Here is a 16,271-nt window from a genome sequence, read left to right as displayed (position 1 = left end):
GCCAGTAAAGGTAGGGTTTCTTCTTCCTAGCCACCCAAAGAATTCAGGCTTTGAGACAAAGCTTCAATTGGCATGATCAAATTAAATGCAGGTAAAGGGGTTGAGGGTGGTACCCTATTGTGGATCAAGCAGAGGCTGTGGGATAAAGGGAACTTTCAATGGAGCTCCTAATGCCCCAGTAGATGTATCAGCTAAAGATAACCATTTTTTTTTTTCAAACAAAGATGGGAGGAAGAGTGGGTCGACTCCTTCAGAGGTGGCAGGACATCACCAGGGGTGCTTGGGTCCTTTGAAATTATTCAAGGGTTTCACAGAGAGTTCTACAGAACTCCTGTTCAAAGCTGAAGGCCAATGCCCCTTTTCTTTCCTGAATCAGATGAGATCTTTATCAACCAAGTAAAACCTTCTCAACTAAGTGGGCATTAAACTGCTCAGATAAGGTCAAACTAACCCCAGAATCAAAGACAGAAATCCAATGTTGGGTGGATCACAAGGAGGGCTGGTATGAGAGAGCCATTTTCATCTCACTTCCGAAGTTGGTCACAGAATCAGACGCTAGTCATCCGGGATGGGAAACTTGATGTGGAGGATAGCGATCCAGATAAGAACCGAGCCTTCACACTAATAGTCTGGAGATCCTGGTAGAATATTTCGCGGTGAAATGCCTGGCAAGGGACATTTATTGTTAAGTATTTTTTAAATGGGAAATGTATCTGCAGTCTGGTACATCAAAAATCTTGATGGGACGAGATCCAAGGCACTGTCCAAACTAGCCAAGGATATTTGGCATTTCTACCTCAGCAATAAGATTTTGGTCTTTGCAAAGTACCTTGCAAGGAAATTGAAATCAATAGTGGTTTGGAATCTAATGCTCCTGTGCGCTTCCAGTGATTGGAAACGGGACCAAAGAGTATTCTCCCTATGGATCCAACACTGCTGACAATATGAGATATATTTCCTTGCCTCTTGCCAGAATCAACTCCTGAGATTCATCTACAGGAGACTGGAACACCCTCTAACAGAAGCTACAGATGCTTTCATCCAGGACTGGGGCAGACTGGGGCAGATTGCAGAATTGTGCATTTTCTCCCTTCTCAATGGTCACAAAGGTGTCAGCACAGGTCACAAAGCAACAGGTATTTAATTCTGTTTTGGGGATCTCAAGTATGATTTCAGGTCTTCTGGACATTTCTTGAGATTCTCAAATTCTACTTCCCCACAATCTGAAAATTCTGAAGGACAATAAGGGGAAATGACATCAATTAGTCCTAACAAAATCTCTGTGTGTGTTGGTGTGGAGGATTACAGGGGAACATGGGATATCCTGGGACATTTGTTATATGCTTCAATGTATTTTAAGAAAGTTTGATCAGAGGCCACAATCAAGATATAAAGTTTGGCATGGAGAAGACTGTATCGCTGGTGTCTGGGATGGAATTATGCAAAATAAACCATTTTTCTGTGTTTAATTTCTTGCAAAAAGTACTGGCTGTGAGAGTGTTGAATATTTCAACCATCATGTATACTAAGATGTGGTTACTTTTACGGTGTTCAGAAGAACAATGTCTAAAACAAGGTGCATTTCTTATCTGGCTCTCCAGGACAACCCTAAATGTTGTGTAGTTAAATGCCTCAGGAAACATGAGGATACAAGTGAGAAGATAAGACCACCCGAGGTGTGTCAACTGCTGACCTACATCAGAATGCTTTTGGGACCGGTCTCTTCACAAACAATTGCAAGATGGATTAAGTGGATCACTGCTGAAGCAGAGACTGACATCTCCATTTTTGGAGCCCACTCTCCTACGGGTGCGATAGCCTTTCAGGCTTTTTCTCTAAATGGTCGTCTAGAAGATATCATGAATGCTGGAGGCTGGTCCACATAATCAACTTTTGAAAATTTCTAGCTCAAGCTGGGCATGTGAGAGGAATCTTTGGTAGTCAGGAAGCTTTAAATATAGATATCCTTGTATCTGGTCCAGACATAGAATGAAACATTTCCTAGATATTGTGAAGGAAAGTTTCAGTTCTATTAAGGACAAGGAGACCAGAAAAAAACCCACCTACTTCCAACATCGAGCTTCCCTCCCTTAGAAATAAGCATGAAAAAATGCTTGACTAAAGTATGTATATTAGTATATGGTTACTGTGAATTAAATTTTTGATAAAATGTGATACTTTACAAAAGATGCATATGAATAGTTTTTTGTTGGAGGCTTGATATGAGACTATACAAATCTCATTCATTTTCTGATTTTAACAGGAGCAGAACAGAAGCAGGATTACCGATGAGGATACAATTTTCCATAAAGGGATCATCTGAATTGTGCGCAGAGAGTGGAAGACTTGTTCCTCGAGAACTGCGATATTACATCTGTTATGACATGATTGGATATGGGAATTATGCTTTTTTTTTTTTTTTTGAGACTCGAGGGACATGCAGTTCGCCAAGTGAATATACTGTTAGTTTTGACTGGCTGTTGAGCTAATAAAATGAAGAAAGAAATGCATACTCCTTGTTCTTAATAGATGTAACCATTTCCTTTACATTAGCTATTACATTTTTCAAACAAGCTAAGAAAATATAATTACATCTTAGGAAATTCAATTCAAAATACCTGTCTCCAATGGAGCTCATCGTATGACTGCTTACAGTGAAGTACATAACAGACCACACTTTAATGCTGTGGTAGACATCTGTACCTTGGCTTATCTGCAAAATATAAACAGACACAAATATTAAAGTATAGTACATTATAGTACGAACAGCTACTCATAATCAAAATACAGGGGATAAAAAAGCAATTATGTTCAATTACAGAAAACCTTTTAAATGAACAGCGCCCTTTATTAATAGTTTAACCTAATGTAATTTGTTGATATTTCACAATTACATTGTATTTGAAAGTCACTCTACTAAATGAGCCCTTTTCTTACACAGCTGCAATGTGAGATTTCACTCAACAAGGGCCTCATTCACAAGCTACTTGGACTTTTAAATATGACATGCACACGTTGGTTAAGACATGAATATAAACAATTGTTTGTAATTCGCAAAAATGGCACTTGTAAATGGATTTTCTCACACTGAGGCGAGTAAATCTCCTGTGGGATACTGCCATGGAAGGTAGTATTCATGCACAAATTGACGTGTGTGGGCACTCAAAAACTCTACTTTTGGGCACTCGCCACTGTCCTGTTACACCCAACTTACTGCAGTCGCATTCTGTAGACCCATAAGCTCCAAAAGGTAGATACAAACATTTCAGATAAAAGGAGAACTGACAAGTGTCTCTCACTATGAACTCAATACCCCCACGTTTGAGCCTTTGTCGAATGGGAAGCCCACCACTGCCTCTAGCGTATGTGAACTGTACCTCTGTATGATCGGGCATCCCAGATATGTATTAATGTGTCTTTTTCTGTTTTATATCACAGACGGGTGGGGGGTTCTCTGGATCATGTTGCATAATCTATTTGCCATAAAAAAGGTTATGTGAAAATACTTGAACAGGACAAGGCGTATTTGAGTGGGGATTACCACTTGTCAGGCTGTCATTTTTGACTCGATCCATTCCTCTTCTATTAAGCCTCTCAGATCGTTCTCCCACTCCTTCCTTAGGGCCATGTAAGGGTCAGGTATATTTTTTATCAGTACTTTATAGAGGCATGAGACTCCCTTATGTATAATCTTTTTTGAAGTGAGTTTCGGCTCTTAGTGGGTGAAACCCGGGAGAAAGGTGAGCTTATCTTCATAAACCCCCAGTGTATGCATCAATTACAAACAGAGAAACATTTGTGTTTGTCAAATTCGAATTCCTCGGTCATTTGCTCATAACATAGCATATGGTAAGAGATCAAGACATCACCTATTTTAGATATCCCAATTCTATCGAAAGCTTTGAACCAGGAAACTTTGAAACCTATGGGAGGCATGTGCCATGCCATTGTGGTGTTTCCCTTGTCGGTTTCCCATTGCAACCTATCCATCTCAGTGCTGATCGACAACAATCCAAGGGTATTGCTGTTACTGGGGTAAGTGCTTGGGGATCCTGACCCACACAATTGTGACCGTAAACCATATGTTTCAAGTGAGTCAATTTCTAGCCTGGTTGCAGCGTCATCTCTGTCTGCAAAGGTCCAATCATTGATAGGGATCAATTGAGAAGCCTAGTAGTGCAAATGTTATGCCCTCCATGCCCATCCCATTGTCGAACTCTGATTGTATGCACTTCCTGGGGGGTACTCCCAATTAGGGGGTCGGGGGATTGAGGTGTGTAGCCTTATTTACTGATATTGCGGCTCCTTGTGGTGAGCCTTGTCATATATATTGATATAGTCACCCACTGACGAATGCAATAGGCTTCCCTTATAGATTGATGTGGTCACACCTTGACAAAGCCAATAAGCTTGCCTTATATATTGATGCAGTGACCATCTCTCCCAACAAAGCCAAAAGGCCTGTTTGATTTAAAATGACACCCATCCATCTGCCTGATGTATATATTTATAAAATTAATAATGTGTACTATTTAGTAGGTTGTGTGTGGGGGGGGGGGACAAAGAGGGGGTGTTTGTGTGAATTTGTGTAATAAATGTACTTTTCCCTCTTTTAAAAAAAAAAAGCAGTGACTGGACAATTACTTAGTGAGTATTGTTACTGTGTGCCAGCAGATGGAGATTACTAGCCCACACCACCTCGCGTGTAGGGCTTTAAAGCTCTATTTTGCTACCCTGGGAGACTCAAGTGCTATAATGGGGTTTTTGGGTCGAAGTAAGGAGTCAATTGTGAACCTATTACTTGTGCGGGACTCACATCTTGCACAAATAATAATCCAATTTCTTACTTAAGGAATTAGATGGGGAGTTTTAGATTTTATGATGTACTCCAGGGGGAGCCTGATGGACCCTAAAGTATTTCCCATTGGCATTCCCTATATGCCCTCTGTCAATTCTTCCTCAGAGTGGACGGTCTAGCTCTGCTCAGCCAGCGGTAGATAATTTCGGAAATATCAGATTTATCACAATCAGATCTCTCACAATCGATATTGTTACTTTAGTGTGCCTGGTGGACTAGTTCTAAAGCGCGAAGTCTGCGATGGTGTCAGCAATCCCTTGAGAGGTGTATTCCAGGAATGTTGCAAATTTATGGTATAAATGTAGCTTCCATCTCTTTATTGGATAGCCAATAGAGCACTTTCCCGGTCTTGCCTCCATGTCCATAAGGTGCTGCAGTCCAAGATGCCCTTGATGCATCTAGCTGCACAACTGTCCTAACAGAGTCTAGATGACAAACAACTTCCTCTCCCAGAGACAGCAAATACTTTCACTTGAGTTGTGCTATTTGCTGTTCTAAGGGAGTGTTTTCCCTTTCACTATCTTTCCGTCTGCCCGAAAAATATGAAATGATTTTGCCTCTCATGACCACTTTTACTGCTTCTCATAATTTTTTTATGTGATGTCTCTCGATTTCAACTTTGTTCCAGGTACTCGTCAATACCCTTTGTAAGTAAGTCTGGGTATTTCTCATCCAGTAGCTACCAAGGGTTAAGCTTCCTTTGTCTCTCCATGTGTGAAAGGGCACTCTAGTGGCACCTTTTGCAGAGAGTGGTCTGAAAGGGAAATTGGCAGCAGTCTGACCCCAACCCCCAAGTCTCAGGCTGGGATGAAAACGTAATCTTACCTACAATGAAATGTGGGGGCACAGGAGTAGAAGGTGAAGTCAAGTACATAGATCACTGTGTAAACATCACTGATGCCAAGGGATCTGGCCCACTCAGAGAGATGTACAGCGAGGGGGGGACAGGGTAACTCTTTAATCTTGAATGGGATCCATCGAAGTTGAAATCCTCACCTACTACCAACCTACCTTCTGAAGCTGCCAGCAGTATCTGTGACAGATCACTCAAGGTGGTATGTATCAGTGTGGGCGAGGTAGGTATATGTTCACTATAGTGTAGTGACACAGTACACTGTCATGCTTGTAATTTCACACTGTTCTTGGTATCATTCTAATCCATCTTCTTCTGATGATTATGTTCCAGATTCTCCCACAGTAACTCAACAGACTAATGCTCCAAACAAAAACCAATTAGCCAACCTGGATTATACCTAGCCCGAGGATTCCTTCCTCTCATAATCAAAAACAAAGAAACTCCTGTTGCCTCATTTTTAGTGACTCTATAAACCCACACAGATTATTTCAATGGGAGCCCGACCCACATTATTAGCAATAGCTCAGTGAATGACCCCTTTAAGCACATGGTTAAATAACTCCACCATCCCATTAGAACTGGGATTGTACAAGGATGTAGTTCTATGTTGTTTCACACCAATCCTCTTGAAATGTACCTTGGACGCATTAGACATGATTTATACACCATTGTTACTTATAATAGAGGATATTCCTTCTGAAACAAAAACCTGATCCAATAAACCAAAAACAGATTCCGTGTCCGCTCTCCTAACAACTTAAAGCACACCACCGGCCATCTAGAAAACAAAACAATGAGAACCATAATATATCACTGTGGAGTACCTACTACCACCATAGTATCATACAATACAGTCTCCCATGGATTCTTGGGGTTTTTCTGCTCACACGTGGGAGGTCTCAGTGTCTGATAAGGCTTATCTTCTTTAAAACAAACACATTCTCTGACATGTTGCTCAACATTCATATCAACTCCAAGCAACCAAAATAAATTCTCAACAACAGATTTCGTTCTAACAATACCAAAGTGGCCCACATGACACAACTGAATGATTACTCCCCTTAAAGTCTTAGGTATAACTATTCTGTCCGCAATCAAAATCACAGCATTCTCCAATGAAAATTCCCAATTCACTTCCCAAAACGACTAAATATTTTGATATAAAAGCTCCTTCCTGGGCCACTTATCCATTATAAATTTGCACACACTTCGCAAAATGTCATCCTATTAATACTCAGACTCACATTTCTCCTTTATTTACAGCTGGTAGATCCTGATCATGCACCAAGGTTATATGCAGTTCGTTCTACTTTCATCCTCGCATTCTTCCAGTTGTGAAGGCACCCAGGATTAAAAAAAAGATCCACAACCACATTGTCTTTTCCAGGTACACACACAACCTTGAACAAATAGTCTTTCATCTGCATGGTCAGGCTAGCAATTCTTGCTGCAGTATTAAGAAGCATGTCACTAGTAAATAGTCTCACCAGTTCTTTATGGTTAGAGCGAATAATGTTTTTTTTTCCCCACACAAATTCTCAGAAGTGGTCAAGGTCCCAGGCACATGCCAGTGCTTCCTTTTCTATAGTACAAAATCTTTAATCTGATGGGGACAACAACCTAGAAGTGAAGGATATTACACATTCTTTACCCTTGCCATCAGCCTGTGTTAGCACTGAACCCAACCCTTTGATGCTGGCATCATTCACCACAATAGAATCAGCGTTAGGATCAAAATTCTTCAAGGCTGTGGCACTACTAATGGATTGTTTTATATCACAAAAATCCTCATCACATAGTGTGGTCCACTCAAAATTAATTTTGTTCTTCAAATGCCTGATGTTGTAAAATTTCTCAGCAAACTTGAGGATACATTTTGCACAATATTCTATAGCTCCCAAAAATGAACGCACATCATCCTTACTCTTTGGTGCAGTCGTACCCTTAATACTATTCACCAGAGATGGTTAGGGTCTTACACCTTCGTGTTTTTAAATATTTATTTTATTGAGTTCAACAGTTAAGCAACATCACAATTCAACATCAACATCATGTCCCTCCCCCATCTGCCCTCCCAAACAGAGAGAGAGGCATGCCACAACCATTTATTTTGTTCTCTGATGCCAGTGTGCAATTTATTGTAACATACACACAGAGGGCACCTTAGAGGTGTCCCCTGAATACCAACCCGACTTCGAGTGCAGGCTGACTAGTTTCTGCCAGCCTGCCACACACCAGACATGTTGCTGGCCATATGGGGAGAGTGCCTTTGTCACTCTGTGGCCAGGAACAAAGCCTGTACTGGGTGGAGGTTCTTCTCACCTCCCCCTGCACGAACTGTAACACATGGCAGTGAGCCTCAAAGGCTCACCCCTTTTGTTACAGCACCACAGGGCATCCCAGCTAGTGGAAATGCCCGCCCCTCCGGCCACAGCCCCCATTTTTGGCGGCAAGGCTGGAGGAGATAATTAGAAAAACAAGGAGGAGCCACCCACCAGTCAGGACAGCCTCTAAGGTGTCCTGAGCTGAAGTGACTCCTGCTTTTAGAAATCCTCCATCTTGAGAATGGAGGATTCCCCCAATAGGCTTAGGGATGTGCCCCCCTCCCCACAGGCAGGAGGCACAAAGAGGGTGTAGCCAGCCTCCAGGACAGTAGCCATTGGCTACTGCCCTCCCAGGCCTAAACACACCACTAAATTCAGTATTTAGGGGCTCCCCAGAACCTAGGAAACTAGATTCCTGCATCCTTAACAAAGAAGAAGGACTGCTGACCTGAAGCCCTGCAGAGAAGACGGAGACGACAACTGCCTTGGCCCCAGCCCTACCGGCCTGTCTCCCAACTTCAAAGAAAACTGCAAAAGGGACGCATCCAACAGGGTCCAGTGACCTCTGAAGCCTCAGAGGGCTGCCCTGCACCCAAGGACCAAGAAACTCCTGTGAACAGCAGCCCTGTTAAAAAATCTGCAACTTCTTTGCAACAAAGAAGCAACTTTAAAGACTTCACGTTTCTCGACGGAAGCGTGAGACTTCCCACTCTGCACCCGACGCCCCCGGCTTGACCTGCAGAAAACCAACACCTCAGGGAGGACTCCCCGGCGACTGCGAGCCCGTGAGTAACCAGAGACGACCCCACAGCGACACCTGCAGAGAGAATCCAGAGGCTCCCCCCGACTGCGACTGCCTGTAACAAGGGAGCCGACGCCTGGAACCAACACTGCACCCGCAGCCCCCAGGACCTGAAGGAACCGTACTCCAGTGCAAGAGCGACCCCCAGGCGACCCTCTGCCTAGCCCAGGTGGTGGCTGCCCCAAGGAGCCCCCCGTGCCTGCCTGCCTCGTTGAAGTGACCCCCGGGTCCCTCCATTACTTCCTATACAAAACCAGACGCCTGTTTGCACACTGCACCCGGCCACCCCTGTGCCGCTGAGGGTGTACCTTCTGTGCCTTCTTGTGCCCCCCCCCCCCCCGGTGCCCTACAAAACCCCACTGGTCTGCCCCCCGAGGACGTGGGTACTTACCTGCTGGCAGACTGGAACCGGGGCACCCCTGTTCTCCATAGAAGCCTATGTGTTTTAGGCACCTCTTTGACCTCTGCACCTGACCGGCCCTGAGCTGCTGGTGTTGTAACAGCCCAATGGTGGGCTGCCTATGCCCCAACGTTGAGACTTGTAAGTGTTTCACTTACCTTCAAAACTAACCTTTACTTACCTCCCCCAGGAACTGTTGATTTTTGCACTGCGTCCACTTTTGAAATAGCTTATTGCCATTTTTACAAAGATTGTACATGATATTGTGTTCATTCAAAGTTCCTAAAGTATCTAAGTGAAGTACCTTACATTTAAAGTGTTTGATGTAAATATTGAACCTGTGTTTCTTAAAATAAACTAAGAAAATATATTTTTCAATATAAAAACCTATTGGCCTGGAGTAAGCCTTTGAGTGTGTGTTCCTCATTTATTGCCTGTGTGTGTACAACAAATGCTTAACACTACCCTCTGATAAGCCTACTGCTCGACCACACTACCACAAAATAGAGCATTAGTATTATCTATTTTTGCCACTATCTTACCTCTAAGGGGAACCCTTGGACTCTGTGCATACTATTTCTTACTTTGAAATAGTATATACTGAGCCAACTTCCTACAGGACTGCACTGAGAAGAAGCAGCCATTAAGTCCATTGCCCATTTTCTTACTGGCTGAAAGGTCAATATTTTCTACAGCGTCTTGACAAGAGATGTGCTTAACTTTATTGCTTAAAGACTTTGCCTTTTCTGAACTTTGATGCTGAATCCTGATGCCTTGCTGACCGAACTGATGTCCTGATGACGAAGACTATTTTAGCTTGCCAATCCAATCGAGGAGAGGTATTCTTGTACCCATGTGTTTGTTATGCCTATTTGCTTTCTAGGTACCAACCGCATTGTTTTGATAGAACCATAGCTAGATGTTTTCTAAATATGAGTTACTACATTGTTTTGCATGAAGTCCAACATGCTGATGCTAATCTGGTGTTAGTTAAGGAATCTTTACTAATGAGAATTTGCCATAGGGAATGATGCTGATGTATTTCTTTGCTGAAATCTAAATGTATGTGACATAGTTTGCGTAAATATTCTTGTTACTAATTTGCACTGCAAACTTAGAATGTGTAGTAGTTCAAGCTTTGATTAGATTCTTTCACATGTTTGGACAGCCAGTGTTGTTTTTGTATGTTTATCATTTGATTTTGAGATTAACTTATGTGACCTAGGGAAATAAACATTTTAACTTTTACAAAAAGGTGTGGTTATTTATGACTGAAAGGTAATGTTGTGTGACAATTACCAACTCCCTTGATTAGTAACGCTATTGATTATCATTGATTATTGACCTACATGTACTGGAGTTATGGTGGGAACATCTTAATTGCGAGTCAAAAGGTTCATCGACCTATTCGTGTCCCCTTGTAAGTTTACTTATTAAGGTCAGATGCGCTATCACTTTCAAATTGACAGAAACCAACCTTCCAGCGCATCCAGTTCCATCAGTCACAGTAGTTTCCCAGTCCAAAATGGCACTTAAGCAAAGTCGTGTGACTGGATGCCACAATGTGACGTGCCATGTAGAGACTCATGCTGTCTTCTGTAGTAACAATATTCGAGGAGCGAGAGGGACGCTGTTCGTTGTCTTGTGCAGAAATGGTGCAGGTTCAAAGGTATCAGTAATCCTTTTCTTTTAAAATGCACAGCAAAACTCAAGCACTTTGTGCCAGCATATAACGAATGATTGCCTAAAGAAAAAAAATGAAAACAATAAGTCCATACTAATGAAGTAGAATGTGGTAACTTGTATTGCACTGCTAACAATCAGCTGTTCTTGAGCACTAGTCCTTACTTTTGCTTTGGGTTTGTAGATGTACTCCAGACCGCTTGTTGCCTTGTAGTGACAGTGTACTGTTGTAAATGTAAGTCACTGCTTTACTGACTGAAGTACATATTAACAGCAGAAACCATACACTGATATCTGCTCATCTCCCCCGTCAACAGTCTTCTCCCTCTAAAATCCTGCGACACCACTAGACACAGAACACTGCAAAACCATAGCAACAAGACCATAGCATATAATCTAAGTTTGGCCTTCCACTGTCCTGAGGTTTGAACATATCTTCCCAGTTCACACTTCTGAAATAACCATGGGAAATTACCAGTGTAAGAGAATTTCCAACCCATGTGAGCCCCACACAAACCTGACGTGGTAGACCCTATTATAACCATGTGCGAGTCTCTTGAAGTTAAAGCACCATCAAGGACAACTTCATCACCTATATCATTACCACCCCTCGTTCAATCCATTAATATTCCAAGAAAGTAGTGTACACTCAGTCTCCAATGCACGGAGTGATGGAGGTTAAGTCTTCCCATCCCAAATCCCACCCCACCCTTCCAAACATGAAGCAACTGTTACCACCATAACTTAACGAAACAGATTAAACTAAAGAAAGAAACTGAACAAAGTAATACAGAGGCAACTTACAGTGGGGGTATATCTAGTTTGTGTATCGGTCTAGTTTGTCAGTGTTAGCATGGCACCGCATATTTATGGGGATAAGAAGTCACCAGCATCACGCAACAGGATGCCAGGCCACACAACGCTTTGAATGTCTCGCCAACTATGCTGGGTGTCCTTGCCTAGGGCGGAGTTATGTCTACTGTGAGTCAAGTGTGTCGCCTTCGTTGATTCCCTCAGGTAGGTTTGTTCTCCCAAACAGTCTCCTTCTTCCATGACCCGTTTCCTTATGTTCCTTTGTTTTGTACTTTGGCACCTCGGTCTAAGTTTCTCTGCATGGTTCATGTCTCAGAACAGCTGCAATTGGGTGGGTGAGTTAACCTGTGCTGGCTGTCTCACTTCTACCAAGTCCCATGCTGATTTGCAGGTGTAAAAAAAGAAGGGTTTGCCCTGGAACATAACCTTTAGTCAAGTTGGGTAGAGCAGCAACTGAGCTGCAAGGCTCTAAGTTTCTGTTTTACTTCAAGTAAGTATTCCTGCTGCAGTTGCACTTTTGTGGTACAGTCAGAGAAAATCATAACTCTGTTTGATCTGCATTGTAGCCCTAGGGAATGGCGAGCAGCTAGTTAAAAAATAAGCTGTGGTGGGGGCCCCGGAGTGGCAGGTAGGGGTTTGGGCTCTGTGTATCCTTTCCAGTACTGAACATATTGATAAGCCCTTCTCAGGGATCCAGGACCTGAACCAATCGTCAAAAAAGTCCCAGAGCAGGGTCCCACTTCTCCCTGAGGAATGCCCACTAATCTCAGTCTTGTTGTGGGTAATAGAACTCATCTTGTCACCCTCATTCATGCAGTCTGATAAGTTTCTTGCCAAGGAAGAGACACCTTCACACCCACTCTTCCTATCTTCTCTTCTAGGTCTCAACTTGAGACTTTATTATCATGTACGAGAGTAGCAGACAAGAACCCGTCATAAGGATGGGCATCAGGGTACCCCCAGCTGACCTCTCCAAGAGAAGTGTTGGTTTATTGTAACTTATCAATTTTGCCCTGAGATGAGGCTCCTTGCACTTTGTCCTTCACCATCTCGCTTTCAGTTTGTTAAGAATGTGACAGCTGCTGAATCATGCCTAATTAGGCTTTCAATCCATGGGCGCTGGCAACCTCACAACCCATGCCCCTGTTCCAGCGCTCTCAGGGGAGGGAGCATTGCCCCCAACCTCCTAATTTGGTTCCTGATACAATGAGTAACAGCTTACTATGATGCAGAATTTCGTCTCTTGGGCCTGTTCCTCCACCACCAGGTGACAGGTTATGCTGTTATGGTCTCTGCAATGGTCAGGGAAGAAGTGCCCTCAAGCTGTTGCTGACAAAGGCATGTTTCGTCACTCCCAGCTGGTATGCGTCACTGTTCGCCTACTGCTTTTTCTGAGTCACAGGGCCAAGCATAAGGGAGTATGGGCAAACCCACAGCTGCAGGACCCTACCTAAGACTAATCGGCAAGGCCCATTACATGTCCATCAGGTATTAGGTTGGAGGGGGGAACTCCAGGAGCAAGAACCTTCCTGTCTGTTGTAGGTTGCCTGGAGTCTTAAGAAAATTGATGCCCTCAAATGTGAGAGCCAAGGCACCCTGTCATAGTGCTGGCTCATCCGCCTGGTCCTTCCCTCACCACAGCCGATACTCTGCCGTTAGCCTCCTTCAGGTTCACAGGGAAAGCTAAGGACACTCCGATTTAAGTATTGAGTGAGGACCAGAGTGTCCCTCGATGTGATGGACAATGCTCTCCATCACCTTCATCTACCTGTCACATCAGTACCAGGCCATGGCGGGCCAAACACCCCCACCCAGTGACATTTTAACCATCCTTCACGAAATGACCTAGAGAGCGCGGCAGCAGCCGCAATCACCAATGACCACCCATGTCTAGTCACAGGGACAGGTGCCAGGCCAGGGTATTGCCCACACACCGCCTCAGTTGGCTGAGGTACCAGCTCCTTGCTCTGACCAGGCTCAGTCAGCGAGGCCACATCCAGGTTCACCTGCAGAAGTCCTCCACAGCTCGGCTCACCCGCTACCCATTTCTGCTGTGTGCTACCTCCCCAGGAATTAGGCATTCTTAGAGCCACCCTCGCAAGGATGCTTGCTGTGCTGAGAGGATGATGAAGGATGTTTCTGATATGATCGATACAGAGCTGAATCAAGCAGCAGCAGCCATCTTAGCCAGCCAGGCCTTGCTCAGTTTCATTAGTTCTTGTCTCTTGCTAATGCTGTTGTAAATTCCTTTTGGAGCAGCCTTTGTTAATATGACTCCTGCTATTACACAGCACTCCAGATTCAGTCTATTTGAAACAGTTATAAATAAAGTTATGCACTTTATAGTATGCAGGCAGTGAAGTGCATTTATACCTGCACTCCTTTACGTCATGCTGGTAAGTATTTAAATTGAGGACTATAGTTATAGCTGTAAACCAAGTTATTCTGTATGCCCTGCTAATATGGCTAACCTTTTTCTGTCAGTGCTCTTGTATGTCATGCTTACATAGACATTTAACTATTATATTACTAACTGAAACTATGTTTTTATTCAGTCAGAGCAGGAGCTATATCTTAATCTTGGTCTAGATATATTTGAGCCGATGAGTATCAAGTGTTTTCAAACTCTTTTCTTTAGTATTAAATCTGGCTTGCCTTGTCACACTGTTCTTTTTCTGATCTTCCTTAGGCTGTTGAATTTATCTATTTCCACTGCAGTTATTCTGCCTAGTTGGAAACATGCTGTGGTCACTCCTCTATTATAAGACATTTGTTAGACCACAAGCCACCTGAAAATTATCTGCCAATCTCTCTTTGACGATTTTGACTAAAGTGTTGGAGAAATTCATTAATAATCAACTGGTAAACTATTTGGAGAAGCATCACCTATTGCTTTCCTCTCAAACATGTTCTCGTCGGCACACAGCACAGAGACTACCTTCCTTAGGGATACTGAAGAGCTATGCCAGATTGGGGACAAGGGAGGCTCAGCTGCTTTTAGTCTGTTGGATATAAGCACTGTGTCTGACACGGTGTCCCACAAGATTCTGATAAAAAGACTGAATGATTGTGGGATTTGTGGCAAGGAGATTTCTTGGTTTACATAAATTTTGGAGGGACACTTGCTCCAAGTGATATCTCCTTAATTTTCCTCTGGGAAACATCAACTTGAGTTTGGGGTCCCAGAGAGCTCAGCACTTAGTCCAACTCTCTTTAACATCTATCTATGGGACCTTACGGACATTGTTGAAACTTTTAACCTGTCGCCGGTGTCCTATACTGATGACAAGCAGTTGATCTTGTCACTGTCTTACAATGAAGAGAGCAGTCCTGTTCTTTTTCTGAACTGTCTGGCATCAGTGGCTGAATAGATGAATCTCAACTGTCTAAAAGTAAATGCTGAAAAAATATGAGGTTCCAACAACTGACAAACAGTCCTTTAATTGGGGCCTCCACTGGTGCCTGAGATATTAGGACAGCCTCCCATTACTAAAACTCTTGTAAAGCGTTTGGACATTTGAATTAATAATTCACTGTTGTTTGAACCTCACATTAAGGCAGTGATTATGTTCTGCTTTGGCCTGCTTAGATGTCTAAAGAAATTACTCTGGGAGATCCGTTTTTCTCTTCAAAGGACGATTGTTCAGTCTTTGATAACTTTACATTTAGACTACTGTAACATCCTTTACCTGGGTATTGCCAAGTATGCCAAGAATAGGCTGAAAATTGTAAAACATGCAGCAGCTAGACTGTTTTGCCATGGGCCTAGATTTCAATCTGCTTCAAAGCAGCTTGGTGCCCTGCATTGGCTTCCTGGGGAGAATAGCATTCTTCTTAAGGCAATGTATGTCTTTCATCGAGCCGTGAAAAGCTGGTCTGTCTAATTACAGCTCTCCTTCTGCCTTATCATCCCTCCAGATGTTTGAGATCATTCGAGCTGAACTTGGAAAAAACACTGCAATTTAAGTTAGCCAGGCAAGGAGGTATATTCTTTTGTTTTCCAGGGCAAAGCTTCTGGAACAAATTGCCAACTAGCATCCAGAACAACACAAATTACAGCACTTTCAGGTAACAGCTTAAGACCTGGCTATTTTAGTGTTAGAACTGACTGTTGTGTCAGCTATCCTGCGTTAGGCTCGTTGGGAAGGCCTGTGCGGTGCCATGTGAGGAACACATTTCTGTTACATAACGTATGCTGTTTATTCCAGTTTGCTTTCCATTCTATCTAACAAACTCTATTTATTGGTCTATCTATGTATCTATCCAGCTATCTGGCCAACATTATATATGCAACCTTACTCTATGATTACAACCCTTTCAATCTACATATCGATCTATGCAGCCATCTATATACCTATCTATGCAACATTCTCTAGGTATGCAATCCTCTCTATATGAGTATCTGTATATGCAAACATCTCCATCTACATGTGCATCTCTCTTCATCTATGCAACAATATTTATTTACACAGCTCTTTCTTCCGACTTTGCAAGCCTGTCTATTTATCGATCACTTCACCTTTTCAGCTCTATCC

General features: G+C 43.0%; 1 protein-coding gene across 19 annotated transcripts in view; it reads right to left on the bottom strand.

Annotated features, from left to right (window-relative positions):
• Nucleotides 1-16,271, bottom strand: part of CLOCK (clock circadian regulator) — a 1,126,282-nt gene that overhangs the window by 831,752 nt on the left and 278,259 nt on the right. For 14 of the 19 annotated variants that reach the window (XM_069200964.1, XM_069201097.1, XM_069201005.1 and 11 more), the window contains 2 exons: nucleotides 10,718-10,984; nucleotides 2,619-2,713 (listed from right to left, as the gene is read on the bottom strand). In XM_069200964.1, coding sequence (XP_069057065.1) covers nucleotides 2,619-2,713; nucleotides 10,718-10,729 — 107 coding nt within the window. In that variant the 5' untranslated portion in view covers nucleotides 10,730-10,984. The remainder of the gene's footprint in view (nucleotides 1-2,618; nucleotides 2,714-10,717; nucleotides 10,985-16,271) is intronic. The other 5 variants (XM_069200997.1, XM_069201058.1, XM_069201081.1 and 2 more) reach the window with 1 other exon arrangement.

Source organism: Pleurodeles waltl, chromosome 1_2 (assembly GCF_031143425.1).
Source record: "Pleurodeles waltl isolate 20211129_DDA chromosome 1_2, aPleWal1.hap1.20221129, whole genome shotgun sequence".
Taxonomy (NCBI): domain Eukaryota; kingdom Metazoa; phylum Chordata; class Amphibia; order Caudata; family Salamandridae; genus Pleurodeles; species Pleurodeles waltl.
Note: the sequence above shows the minus strand (reverse complement) of the source record. Positions and strands in the feature narration are given on the sequence as shown.